Raw genomic sequence first — 17,406 nt, 5'->3', positions numbered from 1 at the left:
AAACTACATAATTCTTGAAAATAATAAATGCACAATTAGTTTCATATGATTCAAAATTCATTTTTATCCTCACCATTTTTATACTCAGTAAAACAAGGGATGATATAACTGGATCGTAAAATAAAAATGAAATTGGTGAATTGTGCCAAGCAGAGGTTCATTCTGAGGTGGACAGTGCGCTGCTTGATACTGGCGGCTTTAAAACTGCAAGGAATACCCATCGCCCAGGATCGCCCATCTGCAGATAACTGCAATTTATTCGTCTCGGATTTACTAAATAATCTATGGACATTGGAATACCAGCCGACGTTGATTACACAGACCCCGAATGCATATACACTACACGAATGAAAAGTGACACCCCTATATGTGTCACGCACTTCCGCTTCCGCTATGACGTCACGACCCGAAACATTGGCGGCTTTTTCGTATTTTGGGTGTGATTGGCTGCTCCGGCTAGCTAAAGCTTTGATTGTCGTCCTTTGAAACTATTGCCGACTAGATATATGGTGAGTGCTTGTTTTTTAATTGTTCCCAGTCATTAATTATTTAACCTGGTTTTGATCTATCGGGAGAATTCGCTGTAATATCACTTTTAACGGAGGAACTGCAACGCTAGCTAGCTCGTTAGCATCGTATTGTATTCGAGTCTCCACGTAACGATTATGTATTCCTCTTTTGCGCAGGATCCGGATGAATTGCTTAAAAATGTAAGTTTTCAGCCTTTTGTTTGGCTCACTCTTTCTATGACACCGTTACACCGGCTGCACTATATAAATTTTCTAACGGTCCTTCTGTCAGGCAAAGGCTCTTTCCAAGCAAATGTCAGAGTACCAGGGCATCCTGCCGCCAGACCCCCCGGTCAGCAAGCAGTGCTCGGAGGCTGCGTGGGAAGAGCTGCTGGTTGAATGTGACGAGCAGTTTAACTACATGCAGCAGGTGTGGATTTGCGGTTGTATTAATCTACATGCGACGTCATGTGTGTTAGGGTGGATAAGATTGACACCTTTGTCCATCTTGTCATACGTCCCCCAGCTTCAGAATGACATCGCTGTGACAGATGCGGACTCTTCTGAGAACCAGTTAAATGAGGTATGTTGTATGCTGTTGTTTTATGGCTTGCATGCTTTTAAAAAGTACCGTGGTATTGTACAAGAAAAACTTTCGCAGTGTGCAACCGGCAAATCCTAAACAACTACATTAAGATTCAGAACATAGTTGCATCTGTCTGAAAACAATCCTTAATTCTGTGTTGCCTCTTAGACAGAGAACCGGATAAATACTTTGACAGCAGAGCTGAAGCAGTGGGAAGAGAGTGAGCCAAGATGTACGTGACAATTAAACGCCAGAAACGCTGTTTGTGACTTATGTTGAGCAAATGATTTGAAGGGGAAAGTGTCTCTTAAACAGGCCTGTCATTTTCGGTCCCCAGTGCTGTCCGTAAATCCTGAAGTGTTACTCTCCGTGGGAAGAGAGGAGGTAAGTGTGTCAGAGCAGCGACTCTTTTCTACATGTATGTCTTGCCGAATTTGAGGTTTTTAAGAATTTACATTTATATAGCAATCGCTTAAAGCTTTAGATTTCTGAAGATTTCTGGCCATTTCTGATGTCAGTATCATAGTTGCTACATGGGAAAGAAAGAGAAATTATAAATCTCTTGATTAAGTTTGTTGGATAAATTTGTTAATATTCTCATGTTTATCATCCTAAATCTGTATAAATGTAAAGTAATTAAATTTACTTGCAAACAAATGTTAGTTTATTTGAATCTTAACATCAGTAAATTAAGGGGAGACCTTGAACATAACATTATTAAATGCTGATGGTGTTGGAAACTTTTTAAACTATTTCCTTTAAAACTTCGACACTGATTTTTTTTTTTCCTCTCTGCTCACTTGTTTTATAGTTGTCTCAGCTGAATGCACAACTTGAGATGGTTCTGTCTTGTTGTCAAGCAAAGAGGGATAAACTCAGAGAGATTTTAAAAAGGTCTGGTCTCATCTTTGTATTTTCACATTTTAATGTGGCAAAGCTGGACAGTGAAATAACTATAAGACTAGGCAGAAGTCCAGTGAGCATGTTGTTTTACAGTGAGCGTGTTGTTTTACAGTGAGCATGTTCTTTTACAGTGAGCGGAAATGGTTAGAAGAAAAGGAGGAGGTGTTGAGGGCAGCCACCGAACAAGTAAAGGCATTGCAAGAAGAAAATGAGAGACTATCAGAAACAAGGTATGTGTACATCGGATGGCTTGATGTAAACACAAAACCACACATCTGGGGCCGGTAATACAAAGCAAGATTTGCTGGTTAACTAGATTTAAGGTTCCCCAATTTAAATTAACTTTTCTTCGTTCACTTACATTTAAATCCGACAAGTTATCTGGCTAACCCACAAATCTTGCATCGTATTATGGGCCCCAGGAGTGGGTGCTAATTTCCTGTGTGTTTTTCCGTGTGTGAGTAGGGCGTTCGGCTAACTGCTAAGACGGCACGTAGTATGTTTGTTTAGTATGTCATCTTTTGATTGACTGACACAGCAATACACTTCTAGTGTTTTACTGGACATGAAGAAAAAACTTAAGAAAATGAAAGATTTCCAGGATAACTTGCTGAGCACGCTTAGTGACATACTGCAGGAACATTTCCCGCTTCCTCAGGAGGGCGAGAACGGCAACAAAAGGAAGAAGGTGAGATCCTCCTCTCCATGCCGCTTCTCCAATGTTTTCTTACCGTTCTGTTTGATGAAAAGGGACTGCAGTTAATGAAATCAATTTGATGCAGAAATTTCGTCCGGAGCCAAGAGGAGACCTCATTTCTCTCCACGATATCCTGGAGGTACGTCCACGCTGGTGCACGTACACGCAGTATTATCCGGTTTGGAATTGTCTGTTTTGTCGTCACGGTCCGTGTGCTCACTGGGTTTCTGCTTCTTGCGACCCTGACAGCTCCTCATGAACAAGACGGTGGAAACCCCTCATGAACCTTACGTGGTGATGAACGAGAGCTTCTGGCCACCGTACATTGAGATGCTGCTCCGATATGGAATCGCATCCAGACATCCAGATGATTCCGTCAAAATTCGCTTGGAGTCTTTTTATTAGTGACAGTGACACATTCATGCTCTAGATATATTGTTGCTCATGTAAAATATAATATCTCAATATGATGTGTAGTCTGTGCTGTGCTTTATAATTGGGCTCGGGCATTTACACACAATTATTGCACCTTGAGATCAATATTCTGTTTTTTAAACTGTATATAAGCTTCCTGTATATGTACTGTGATAAACTTATTTATTTAGTTTTAATGTCACCCATTGTCAATGCTGATCTTAGCTTAGAATAAATAAAGAGTGTCTAGAGGAAAACAGTGGAACAGTTCAACAGGATTTTGCAGTGTAATTCCTTTAGCTGTACTGCAGAATGTAAGTGCTTTATAAGTAATACATTTCCTGTATGAGATGTACATAATGTCAGTGCTATGTTTATCTACTAAAGACATTACTGATTTGAACACGCGATTGATGTGTTTGCATAATTAAAACTAAAGGGACATTCGGCTTGTCCTTGGTTGTGCAAACATGCACAATGACCCATTGGAACAGAAGATCATCCACATTCCATAGCAGGTAACATCACTCACTTCAATAATAAAGAGCAAACCAAAATATTGTCTGTGGTTTAAATAAAACAGGTTCCACCAAAATGTTCTGTAACATTGTTCTAACCATTTTCACTTGATGTTGTGCACCTGAATCTAATTCTAAGCATTTTAAATATGATTGTGAGGGTGTCCTAATTTCTTCCTCAGTGGAAATTGACTTCTTGATTTCGTTGATTAAATAAGTGTGTGTATTGTTTTTGCACAGGTTGTGCAATCACGTCACCTTTACAGATATAATTTGAAAGAAGATTTTATATTGATATGTTGATATTAATGAAGAAATAAAGGGTGAGTCCTAATTTTTTCACATGACTAAATGTAAATCATTTACATTATGTGGGCTACAGTTGTGTGCACTGGGAACAGGCGAAACAAACGGAAGCACATTTTCTTGACAGAGTCAGTGCAGCTGTACTGGTTGAGTCACTAAAGTTGGTGAAAAGTGAAGTTAATGACAAACAAAATAATCAAGCTTGTGGAAGCAAGACAGTCAACAAGAAATCAGTGAGTTACATATTTGTGAAATCTATAAAAGATGACTGCATAACATTCAAAATCTCAATTTTGAATGTTACACATTATGAAAACTGCTAAGCTATTTATGCACAAAATGCTATTTTGTGCATAAATAGCTTAGCAGTTTTCATAATGGTGTTTTGCTACTGGGGAGCGAATGATTTCCAAGATGTATCAGCAGAATGTCAGGATGTCTGACCTAAAACTCAGAAGAAGCTGGGGCACACCTAACTACAGTACAGACCTGATCAGCAGCTAGAGAGACCATCTGGGTGCGGTTGCTGCCAATGAAGGACGTTTCACTAGTCACCAAATACAAGCGTTCACATACTATCTATGAGTCTATAACCGTAATAATAAGGATTCTGCAATGTGTAATGCTGTAACACTGTTTAATTGTTACTATGATTTAAAAGTAGTTCATATAACACTTCTTGAGTCGTTCATTCATAGACCCGGTTCATTCCATTTTTTTTAACTGTAGATGTGCTTGCACACCAGATGCTTTTTACAGAGATTATATTTAATTATATATCTTTTTATAAATCAAGAGCCAGTATTTACCTGGCATAGATTTAAAACATTTAGTAAAGGAAGACAGGTCTTTATTCAGCTCAGTGATTTATCTGAATGTTTGCCCTGACCTCATGCTCAGATATTAAATTATAACATTACAATTACTGGAATATGAGCTTCCCATTCAGTGAATGTATGTTTAGACGTTTTTTATTGTTGGTGACTCGTGAAATTTCAGCTTCTCTCACGTTTGCCAGGGTTGCCAACTTTGGTTAGCTGAGATTTTCAATTTGAGACAAGTCTGCACACACATTTACACGTTTTATTACCTTGTAAATAGTCTGCAGGGTTTGCAAATTGCCCAACGCTTTCGATGTAGCTAATTTTACTTTTTTAATAGAATAAAATTTGCTGTAAGATTTCATGCGTGTCACGCCAGATTCGCGAGAGTCGGTAACCCTGTATTTGCCGTTATATACCATGAGTGCGTGCGGATAGTTTTTAATCCCCCGTACTGGAAACGTCAGTAGCCGGCACTGCAGACGCGTCGCTTTTCCTCAGTCGTGCTGCCATTCAGCCGCAGTAAGCGGGCAGCCTGCCGGCCCCCGTCACACAGACGTCAGGCACGTAACTGAAACCGCACTGTTCCCATCGGCAGACAAGGCGCCGGCTCCAGTCAGGTGTCATCATTATTACTGACTGCCCCTGGATCAGCCGGCCATCTCTCCGGCACCAGCTGCGTAGCGGTTCCGGTTCCGGGTCCAGGTCCAGGTCCGGGCGCTTGCCAACCCCTTGCCATATTTGGCGCCGCCTTGCCCTCGGTGCCTGAGCTCCGGGGGATGGTCCTGCTCATCAGCCGGCCCGGTTTACTGACTGCTGCTTCAGGGAAGTAGGTGTCGGCGTTTTGTCGGAGAGAAGCGACGCAGGGGGGACGGAGGGATAGAGAGATGGCGACCCGATCGGAAAGGGAAAAGGCCCAGAAGCTGAATGAGCAGCACCAGGCGATCTTGTCCAAAATGCTGCGGGAGGAGGACAACAAGTACTGCGCTGACTGCGAAGCTAAAGGTACTGGGAGGTGTTTTCAGACATCGGTACCGATACCGTGTTTTAGCCCCTTCTGTTAATTTTATGCGGGTTTGGATAGACTGAATGATTTCTGCATGCCTTCTTTAATATTTAACAGGTCATTCATTCATTCATTCATTCATCCATCCCTTCATCCACTAATCATTAATAATCCAGTCACAATTCTTTTCGTCGCATTTGAATGTTTTAATCGGAATTATTACGGCATTGGTAATTTTAGGGAATGGGTGTGGGTAACGGATGCAGGATGGTGATAGTCACTTTAAACCCGGTGCATTTCCACAAACATGCCCCAGTCCTGTCTCCACAAGGACGCATTCAACGCATTCCTGCAAAAACCTTCATTCATCCCGTTATTTTATTCATCTGTGCCATTACATATGTATTACAAATGCATATTTCAGTATCGGTTTCCCCTAAAGCTATAGGGAATGGTAGTCAGAATTTAACTTGAAGCTATTTCAAGGGTATGAGCTCTTGGAGTAATATGTCTCCCTACTTCCAGAAATATGCGTTTTCTCATACTGATACAAATCTGGATGTTTTGCCAATCAAAGCCCCGTAAGACGGTCATCAATGTCCGGCCAATGGCAGGTGCCGTTCTTCATCTCTAATCCTCTCCGTCACCTCAGTTTTGGTCTCCGGATTCAGCGGTAGCGTGGAGCTTCCGGGACGCCGGGCTGTCTGGGGGCTGCGTTTCGGGGTCCGGGTGCAGGAAGAGCGCTACGTTAACCCGGACGCTCATGAATAGTTAATACGGGCTACGTTTCGTGTACTGTGGCATTTGAGATTCAGGAATCCTAGTTCATGTAAATAGGACGGGCTCGCCACAGCGGATGTTCATCTTGTCTGCGTTCTCGCACAAGACATCATTATTATTCAAATACTGCAAGACTGCAATAATTCAGAGTTGTCGAATTAGAATTTGGTGATCAGTGGTTATTGTTGACGCACCACAACACACCGTGCACAACAACGAAATGTTTCCTCTGCATTTAACCCATATGCGACATCGTGACATAGCAGGGGGCAGCTAAAATTCAGCACCCAGAGAGTAGTGCTTGGGGGGAGGGGGGGTACCTTGCTGAATCGGGGATTCGAACCTGCGATCTTTCAGTTGTGCGTTTCCCTAACCATTAAGCCACCACTGCCAACTGTCCTTGTACAGTAAGCTGTAGACCTATCAGGAAGGGCCTCACTACAACTTTCTAGCTGTACTGCTGAGTTGTTTTTTTTACAATCCTAGGGGTGGCTGTTGGTTTGTTTCCACACCATTGAAGGGACGTTTAGTCTCCCACTGTTTCTCGCAGAAGGTCCGTAATCTGCCGAAAAACAGGATTGCAGTTTGACCCAGACGGCAGAGGCCTGGCTGTTATGAGTCCGTGCGGACGGCCCAGTTTCAGTGTCTTTGTGAGGCCCACCTCGAACCCATACGGACTCCATACGCGCTAATCTTGCAAATTCTTGGGTAGCACTGTGAGCAGCTTGGCTCAATGGTGCCACACCTGCATGCCTGGTACTGAAACCTGTCGGGGCTCTGGTTCTCTCGTCCCGGCCAATCCTCGAGGGGCAGTCACGCGCCTCTTTCCGTAAAGCCGACGTGAAAAGCCTGTGTGCTGAGAAAGCAGCTTACCTGACTGCATATCTAAACTTGAACCCCTTTCTTAGTGAATAATGCAGCCTCCTGCACTACTTTCTCTGACCATAACCAGGCCTTTTCTGACCACAGCTCCTTATCTCCTAGGGTACCTGTCGCTTCTTGAGGATTGAGGGAAGGATTTGTACTGGGGAACACTAAAGCTGACTGTAAGGACTGCCAGAGCCCGGAACTGGTAGCAGGATGGTGTGTGGGGTGATGGCAGGTGTTCCGAGTAGAACGGTCGGAGCTTTTGTGGTCTTAACCGGTGCAAATATGACGCATCGCAGTGAGGCCAACCGTGTGCACAGAGTCTGCCCATTTCCTGCTGTCCCACTTATCTGTCAGTCTCACCATCAGGCCAAATGCCTCAGCGCCCCCTATTGGAGCAGCTGGTGGTCTCTCCCGGCGAGTTCTCTCTCCACCCTGCCGCTCAAGGTCTTCTGGCTTGAGTCAGCGCCAAAACGGCGATCGGCGAGCCGGACGGGCCACTCCAGCAAGGAGAGGACAGCCGAACGTGGGAGCTTGCCAACGGGCGGTGCCAGGCGTCGTGAGCTGTGCGCCACGCCAACAGGGTATTGGCTCTAGTTCCCCCCCCGGACCACTTTGGGCAGCAAAGGCTGTTGCAGTATAGTAAATTTCACATTTTTACTAATATTGATGGAGTATCTCTTATAGGTTGCTTGTGTATATAAGAAGGACCTCCTACATTATGATTATTAATAGATGCCATGATGGTTCCTGGAGGTTCCTCAGGAGGTTCCTGTCATCTCTGCAGGATAGCAGGGTTGGATTGAGCCCCAGCTTCATATCTTCTACTTGAGTTTGTGTGGCTTTCTTCAGGGCTCTCCTCATTTCTCACCACGGCACAGAGACATCCTGTTTCCTTCAGGAGGTCGCTTTGAATCACTTACCGAGTTACCATATCAGTACCCCACTGTGGATGGCCCAGTCGGCATATTAGAAATGGATTGAAGATAGGGTTACACAGATCACCAAATACTGAATAGGTTTCCTCCCATCGCCTGTTGAAAGGGATGATGCTCACTGAATCCATCTGTCGTCCATGTAGCCTGTCGGTGTGTCAGTCATCCCATAATAGTGCCTGAAATCCCACCCTGGAAGGCACATTTGCATTCGCACCATCCATCTTACTCTACTTTATGCAGATGATGATGTACCTGTTTATAGTGGCGGAACAACTGTACACTCGGCTCTGGAGCAAAAATGGACCCCCTCCTTTCCAAATTTAAGTAGCATCCAAACATCGTACCCATCATGCACTGCAGTATTTAGCAAATTTCACAAACAACCTTTATTCATTAAATACACGCCTCATCAACAGAGTTTGACTACAAAACATTACATTTCAAAATAGTTTTAAGTTTTGTACCAATTTTTTTGTGCTATGACTCCAACCACAATGAGATTGTATAGATAAAATGAGAGAGGTAAAAGTAGCATGTCACTAGTATATATAATGTGCATGACATCAGCGCCTGAATCCTCACAAATGTTTCCTATATATATGATATTTGCAGTTGGGGGGGGGGGGGGGGGCTCTACGTGGCTGGTGTGGCCCTGCCTGTCCTGCCTACCAGCCTGATTATGTTCATTGTTGGTACCCCTTCATTCAACAATACTACCTCATTCAATCAATAATACATTATTGAGGTCATGTTCATTAAATTTCTGCTCTAGAGAATAGTACTTTAACAGGATGCTGTTTTGGAATCACTAATGCATCAACATTGTTTTTTTTTCTTCCTCCTCTCCTTTTATTTCCACTGCAAGCTGATTCTCACTGAAGGTTTAGCGCAGCCATGATGATGCAGTACCACTATCTCCTCCCCCCTTTAATGGCCTCTCGCTCTTCTGCCGTCTTCCCCGCTGTCCCATTTTTCACGTGGTTATGAAGCGCTTACGTCACGCGCTTTCTTATCAGGTCCCCCCCCCCCCCCACGTAAGACGGCGCACTTTTTGAGGAACTGCGCTGGGGGACGCACGCAAGGCAGCGTCATTCTGTTTTTCCCCCTCATCGTGTTTTTTCTCCTTTTTTCAATGTCAGGACCGGCAGAGGGGAGTTATACATACGGGTGCAGGAGCGTCGTGCGACTGTGCTCGCTGCTACCATGATTGAAGCGGGGTGAAATTAAAGCGAATTGGCCACGGGAAACGTTTGTTTATGTCAAGTAGACCGCTATTAATAATACGATCAATATCCTGAAATGCGATTTACTTAGTCCGGTTACAATGTGCCCGCCAGACGGGCCAAATTACGCCCAATTACCTGTTAATCCTGTCAGAATAATCAATCCCCTATATCCCCGTGTCATTATAGTCAGGCCTCTATCCTTGTCCCCTGGCTTTTCCCGCAGCTCCCTATGGATAAATGTATCCGTGTTACGTAAATGTTGTTAATAATGTAACAGTGTGTCTACTGTGTTTCCGTCAGTTGAGGCTGACACGCGTTAATGTAACTAAGTAACGGTGTTTAGATACACCTGTAAAGCGGAGTGATATAACGCATCTTGACCAATCAGATTTCTTGGTCGGAACTAACTCTTAAATAATGTGTATTATTTATAACCAGAGATGGACGTAACTGGTACGCAAGTACGCACCTTTATGAACGATATGTGCGATAATCGATTGTGGTATCACTGTAAATGCGTACTTATTTTATGCGCATTTGCGCTGATATGAAAACAAAATATGCATTTTAATCTTTATATGCTAGCTCTACTTTATATCAGCGCAAATGCACATAAAATAAGTTCGCATTTGCGCTTTTACAAACAATCGATTGTCGCACGTATCGTTTTTAAAAGTGAATGCGTACTTGCATACTAGTTATGTCCATGATCCATCCCTGGTTATAACTGGATTGATGCAGATTGCTTGATGATGACAAACCTAGTTGTGGCTGGAGGGCTGTATGAAAGGTTAGTTAGGGCCGGCACGTATGTAGTGTATGTCTACGCTGTTTTAGTTTGTGTGTAACAGTTCAGTATTTTTGGCATTATAGATTAGAGCACATACTAAGTGTCACATAAATAAGCACGGGGTGGGATTGGTGGATAAAAACGCGCCCGGACAGGACTCCTGGTGGGATTTATATCTCTCTGGGGCGTTTCTGCCCTAGCAGGGCTGGCTGTCCTTGATAAAACGAGTGTGAACGTAGAAATATGCGAGCTAGAATGCTTTGTCTGTTGACGGTCTAGCTCAGCAGGACAGGGTGGTATTATATCATCTCAAGTTACCGCCTCGGCTCCGCAGGTCAGCGCGGGAGTCAGCCTCTCTCCATCACGAGTAAATTACCTTAGGGGAGGGCTTAGCACTGAGGCGCTCGCGGTTTAATGCACCATCCTGCTTCTTGTTTCCCCTGTCTCAAGAGATGATCCTATTCCTGTAAGGCTATATTAGACGGCAAAGTGTGATTTACAGCGCCAGCTCTGCCCTAGGCCTTTGTAGCACGTCCCGTTGTGCGATAATCTCGTGTTCTAGATACCATTTTCTATGTATGACCACTAGGTGGAGCTAGAGTTCCACTAGGAAGATGGGCCCTTAAAAAAAGAGCAGCGTCGTTTTTTAATGTATCCATTGTTTGCTGCAAAATAGATGTAAAAATATGTAAGATATTTTACATGCAGGTGTGTAATTTTATCAAGAGGGTTAATATCACTGTGCCCTCTTAATTATGCCCTTTAAATTGATGTATAGTGATTAAGTAAGCCTCCCTGCAGAAACATCCATTAATGCCTTTTAATTCCTGTCAGTGTGAAAACAGAGGCAAAGATGCTCTGTTGTGTCAGTTATAGTACTAAGCCTGCAGAGGGAGTAGCAGCTAAAGCTCTGATTGCCTTTGGTTTAGATCTTTGTGAGTGTGGCATATTTAGCCTTGTTGATGATTTTATGTGGCATAGGGCTGTCGCATGCGCAATAATCACCAGGGCTTTACATGACGGGTGAAACATGTGTCCGTATGCCGGTGTTCTGACGAGTTGAGCTACCTATCGAGACGTGCTATCGAGCCTTTCTGCGCATGTGCAGTTCCACCGTCTTGGGATTAGGGTTAGGTTTTAGGGGTTAGGGTTAGAGTAAGGGTTTTAGGGGTTTTTGGGGGGTTAGGGTTAGGGCTATCGATTAGCGCTACGGTAGCCTAACTCAACAAAGTAGCTCAACTCGACAGAACACCGGCTTTTCAGTACTATATGGACGTTTACTTAAGCCCACAATTTGGTCAGCAGCTTAGTATTTTAACTAAAATAGTAATGAAATGTGTTATGTGACGTCCAATAGTCAGTAGTCTGTATAAATTCAGTATCCGTATGTTTATTAGATTTGGTTAGTGGAGCACGCCACATGCTACTGTTTTGGTAAATCATGGAAGCGACAAACACTGAAATGGCGGTGAAGAAAGGAACAGCTCAACAGCCACAACATCTTTTGAAAGAGGAGATATTGTGGTAAAAAGATGTTGGTGGTGTGGTGGTACATTTTGCAGTTTAAAGTCCATCACGTTTATTAAACACAAGGATACGCCGAATTTATAGGTACAGATCACTAACTTTTGGCCTTGCAATACGCATCTCATTAATATTTTAGGCACATTACTAAACTGCTTACCAAACTGTGGGTGTAAGTAAACGTCTGTATAGTACTGAAAAGCCGGTGTTCTGTCATAAAATACTACCTATCGAGACGTGCTATCGAGCCTTTCTGCGCATGTGCAGTTCTACCGTCTTGGGATTAGGGTTAGGTTTTAGGGTTTAGGGTTAGGGTTAAGGTAAGGGTTTTGGGGGGTTAGGGTTAGGGCTATCGATTAGCACTATGGTAGCATTTTTTGACAAGGCAGCATATATCGACAGAACACCGGCATCTGTCAAATGTTTGAGCCGTCATCTGAAGCCCTGGTGATTATTACGCATGCGCCATACAATCGCGATTACATCGTGACGTGATCGCAACAGCCCTAGCTGTGAAGGCAGTGTGCGAAATACGAGGGGGGTGCGATACCCCTGATTAACCCATGACACCCCCTGATATTTCGCACACTGTGTGGAGGTATGTAAGACCTTCTGATCATATTAGGGAAGGTTCTGTAAGCTGAATATGCTTAATTTACAATCTGTTGTGTTGGGAGCTGGGCTTTGATCACAAAGCTACCTAAGTGGACCAGCTCACAGATGGGGAAAGTACTGTCGAAGAACGGTGCTGTTAATCTGGCTATATAAATTGGTATTACTGTAAATATTTAAGTTAGTTTAATGAAGTCATTATGTAAATAGCTAAATATGGTAATGATGAATAATGATGTTGGCCAGGGTTTGCCAGCCTCCGCTTGGCCAGGTCTGCTGTGGCGGCTGCCACATGGCCTGTGCTCACACACACAGACACACACACACCCCCACCCACCCACCCTGCTTTGAGCCGCCTGTGGGAGATCGCTCCCTATTCACGGCACTGAGCCGTGGACAGTTCGGGAAAATATCTGGCACTCGCTGTTGCCCCGTTGCTTTTGTGAGCTGGAAATGTCTTGCTGCCCTTGGGTGAATTTTGAGCATTGAAGTTTGATTCGTCAGTGCGTTTCCTTTTTTAAGACCAGACTCTGAGGGACCAGACTCTGTGTGTGAACAATACCTGGGGTGCGTGGGCGGGTGAGACAGACCCCACCCACTAGAGCAGAATCATCCACTTGAGGGGGAAAATGCAGCCCCTGCTGTCTGCCTGATGGGATGTACGCTCGTATCGGTGTTACAGTAATTGCAGACACAGTATCGGCTCGTTGTCTGTTTTCTGTACCCTCTGATGCATCCTGTCTCACTTTGAGCTCTTACTGAGCTTTATCTCGGAGGTTTGTCCATGTCTGTCTGTCAGAAAAACCCATCAGAAAACAGGAACTCAGCCACTTAACCAGAACTGAGAGATTTCCAAAGATTTCTCCTAAATAATTGATCAGATTGAGAAAAAGAGAACATGACTACCACCTACCAAGAAATGCATCGTTACTCATAAGAGACTGAAGTATGCTCAGCACTCAGTGCTGTCTAATTGACACCTAATTGGACATGTTGTGGTGTGTTAAGCATTTTGGGGAGTGATATTGTACAAAATCAAATTAAATCTGCTCAAGCTGTCCAGGTGACAGCTTGTGTTGAAATCTGTTGTTTACCAGTCAGTTCCCCAGTTTGCAGTATGAAATGATGTAATGTTTGGTAACTTTGACAACTTTGGCTGAGCTGATATGCTGTTCAGAATTGGCCAGTATGGCTCTAATTTGGACATACTGTACTGTAACAGCGGCTTCAGGCTTGGTGCTTAATTTAAATGTTTTATACTAGTACTGTGTGTTGCTAATTCAAACTATCAGACAGGACTGAGCTCAGGCCAGGGGTGGGCAATCTTATCCGCAAAGGGCCGGTGTGTATGCAGGTTTTCGCTGCAACTCCCTAATTAGGTCACTAATTAGAGGACTGATTGGCTGAAGAGTCCTCACACCTGAACAGCTGACCTAAAGGTTATCCCATAAACCTGCATGCACACCAGCCCTTTGCGGATAAGATTTCCCACCCCTGGATGACCGCGCTGATGCCGTGGGGGGGGGGGGTGGCTGCTCTCCTCCATACCCCCCGTCCATGACCCCCTGCTATGGGGATTCTCAGACGGCCTGGACTACTTGGCTTGCAGGCTTTGGAGCAGTGAGGAGTTTCCAAGAGTTTTACTTGTTTGACCCAAAATTGTATTTTTTTTTATTGCTTTTTCAAATGAATTTACTTGCATCAGTGCAGCAGCCTGGAAGGTTCCTTTGAATCTTAAGCTTGGATTGACGGATGTTCCCTGTATGACTCGCAGTTGTGTTGGGTGAATCTCCTCTGGATCGCATCAGGGGTCGTGGTGTTTTGGCAGGGAGGAGCCTTTCCAGTGCCCCGTGGAGCTCTTACCTCCTTTACCAAAAGAGCCTGCAGTAAAGGGAAGGCTTACAATGTATCTGTGTTCCCTGGGATGTGAACCCACAACCTACGCGTTGTTAACACAGTGCTTAACTTGTTGAGCGACGGGAGCTGGTGAGGTGTGAGACCATCGCTACACCCTCCCCCAGTCTGTTTATGTCTACAGCAGCGGACCCCCCCAGAGGGAATTGGGAGAGAGCAAAAACATGTCCCGTCTGGGGGTTCGCGAGGACTAGTTTGAGAAACGCTGGTCTGCAACCACCTCCCTCCCCCCCCCCCCAGTGGAAGCACAGCTGTGAAAGGCTGGGCACGAGAGACTCAGCGGTGGCACCCGTGGTGAGGAGGAGGGGCGGAGCCATAGGGGCGGAGCCATAGGGGCGGTGTCATGGCAGCCTGCACTACTGGGACCCCAGTAGCTGTCTCTCCTCTGAAAGTTTTGCTCTGTACCACAGTGAGCACTGCGGGCACGTTGGCTGAGTCTTCTTAATTAAAAAAAAAAAAAAAGAAATTACCTTTTACAAATGAAAACGTAAATAATAGGTGTCCCGCTCTGCGGAAGATCGGCACGTGGGCTGCTTCTGCAATCCTTTGTGTTTCGCGTTAATATGAACAAGAAAATCTCATTATAAATCTCATTAGCAGGGCTCACGCAGTCTCCTGATATTATTACCTCCCTGTTACCCCTTGTTTGCCAGTGCAGGTCCCTGCTTTTGGGGCTGTGTAGGGGGGGGTACTTCACCCTCATTATGATGTGGTACCCGGGGTCCCTTTCACTGACCCCCACCCACCCATGACGAGCTGTGACTGGCCCCCCTTTGCTCGTTACATGCCACGGCTCACGCTTTGATCTTGCTTCCCCCCCCCCCCCCCACCCAACTCTCTTTGTTCCCAGGTAGAAATATTTTGCGGCATTGTTGCATTGCAGTACATCATACCTCCCCCAGGGGGCACAGTGGGTTGGGCCTCTGTGCCTTGTGATTGGGTGGTCGCCAGTTCGAATGCTCTGCAGAATAGTCGCGTGCAGTGGGCCCTTGAGCAAGGTCCCCACAATGCTCCAAAGGTGCCGGATAAATGACCCAACCCTGCGCTGGGACTCCAGGCTTCACTCTCCACTGTGCGTGTATATGTGTGTCACAGAAGAGAGTGAGATGGAGTTTGTGAAGAGCAGCAAGCCAGTGTACCTGTGCAAATGGCGAATAAAACATTGTTTTATGTCACTAACAGATCACACGTCTATCTGAATATGTATCAAGGCAACTTGTGATGACTTTTTCATAGCAAACTCTGGTTTTAGTCAGTTTTTTTTTTTTTTTAAATCTGCCAAACTGGGAATGGGGCATTTCCATGGCGCTGCGCAGATCTGCATCCCCAGGCTGGTACATTAGCCCGAGTGCCCTTGGATGGGTGGTAATTGGTGGCATTCCGTGCTTGCCCCCCCCCCACACTACACTACACCCAGCTGCCAATATGCAACACACATGCAGTGTTAAGTAATAGAAAGGTCTGTGTTGGGCAGGCAGATGCAGTGATGAAGCTGAGGCGATGAGCCTCTCTGTTGCCTGTTGATCTTCCATGTCAGCCCCTCCCCCCCCCCCCCTGGAATTATGGCCCCCATCAGTGTGGGTCCCAGCACCACTGCCGGCTCCTGTAATTGAGTCTAACCCAGAAACTGGGTCGCTTAGGGGTTACAGCTGACACTGAGCACCCAGCTCTCAGCCCTTGGGGGAGGGGGCGCTTGACCTATTTATCATGCAGGTGTGTAACGCCCCCCCCCCCTCCCCCCAATAAACAAATAAATAAATAAATAAAACAATACGCTTGATGAATGCAGGGATGAGCCGCGCCTGTCATCCGTTAAGGTGGATCCGGAGAATCGGCACTGACAGCAGAGCAGATGTCGGGGAGCTGTTCGGGATTGGGGGACGCCCCCAGAGTCTGCTGGGATTCGTGAGGGTCGCCGCATGACAGCGGGCAGCTGGCGGCGTGGCGCTAACGCGGAGCCGCAGAGCGGGACCAGCATCTCAGGGGTTAAAACCCCGCGTCTGCGCCGGACATTCTCCTTTGATCAGCCGCCGGTGATGCAAGCGGAGTGTGGTGCTGGAATTCCGAGGGACGGCTGCGTGCGCGGGAATGGATCAAAGGCGTATTAGCCCTGTTAGGGCTGCCCCCTTCCCCGTCTACCATATGCCTCCTCCCCCCCCCCCAAAAAATGAGCACAGTAGTCCTGGCTTAGATTCTGAGATCAGAAGTCCAAAATACCTCAGGTCAAAAATAAAAATGTTCTCTTTAAAATAAAATGGGACGTGCAGTCATACGGCTCGTTCCGGAGAAGCAGGGACGGCTGCCGCCTGCTATTTTAATTTATTTTTATTCTTTATATTTTACAGATGTTTTGTTCAAAATAAATTACAAGTAAGTCCATACAGCAATAAGTGCAACAAAGGTAACAATCAGAAAGTGTTACAGTACTTTTCTGTCACAGGGCACTGTATGTGGCATAGCAATCAGGGAACTATGTTTCAATGGCACTGCTAGTGAGCTCTGAATCCTCAGTGCTGCACTGATGGAATGTAAGCAGGTGTGTGTGTGTGTGTGTGTGTGTGTGTGTGTGTGTGTGCGCGTGTGCGTGCATGCGCACGCATATATAAATATCCCCACAATGTGATAAAAATCTGTTATGTTGACCTTGCTGAGACATTCCTCCATTCCCCACTAGGGAAAAGTCAAATTTATAAAAATGTGTGACTGCAATCAAAAAACTCAAAATGCCAGGAGACTTTTGTGTAATTTGGTTACTTATGGTTAAAGTTAGGGCTGGGTAGGGGTTAAGGCTGTCAGAGTTGGAATTAGGGTCATGCCCATAGCAATTTATGGATGGTCCCTGCAGTGTGTGTTTCCATTAAGCAGACCGCCAGTGCTCCGGGTGTCCTGGGTGTCCTTGGCGTGAGCCTCGGGGACGTGCCAGCCCGTCGTCACTGTCCTTCAGAGCAGGACAACAGTGTCCCCCTTCCAGCCTGACCAGAGTGGCCCACTGCAA

General features: G+C 45.4%; 2 protein-coding genes across 8 annotated transcripts in view; both read left to right on the top strand.

The window, feature by feature from the left end:
* Positions 1-390: 390 nt before the first annotated feature.
* Positions 391-3,961, top strand: cenpk (centromere protein K). Its single transcript, XM_023797681.2, has 11 exons — positions 391-509; positions 687-710; positions 802-939; positions 1,036-1,092; positions 1,264-1,327; positions 1,433-1,479; positions 1,907-1,989; positions 2,130-2,228; positions 2,551-2,686; positions 2,781-2,834; positions 2,945-3,961. Exons 1-11 carry the CDS (start codon positions 507-509, stop codon positions 3,098-3,100), a joined length of 861 nt encoding a protein of 286 aa, XP_023653449.1. The 5' UTR covers positions 391-506; the 3' UTR covers positions 3,101-3,961.
* Positions 3,962-5,228: 1,267 nt separating this feature from the next.
* Positions 5,229-17,406, top strand: part of LOC111836813 (stromal membrane-associated protein 1-like) — a 33,619-nt gene continuing 21,441 nt past the window's right edge. For 3 of the 7 annotated variants that reach the window (XM_023798416.2, XM_023798406.2, XM_023798396.2), the window contains exon 1: positions 5,231-5,759. In XM_023798416.2, coding sequence (XP_023654184.2) covers positions 5,642-5,759 — 118 coding nt within the window. In that variant the 5' untranslated portion in view covers positions 5,231-5,641. Of the gene's footprint in view, positions 5,760-17,406 lie in introns of all 7 variants that reach the window. The other 4 variants (XM_023798447.2, XM_023798432.2, XM_023798439.2 and 1 more) reach the window with 3 other exon arrangements.

The sequence above is a fragment of the Paramormyrops kingsleyae genome, chromosome 20, assembly GCF_048594095.1.
Source record: "Paramormyrops kingsleyae isolate MSU_618 chromosome 20, PKINGS_0.4, whole genome shotgun sequence".
Classification (NCBI taxonomy): Eukaryota; Metazoa; Chordata; class Actinopteri; order Osteoglossiformes; family Mormyridae; genus Paramormyrops; species Paramormyrops kingsleyae.
This window is presented reverse-complemented; position numbering and strand designations above follow the sequence as displayed.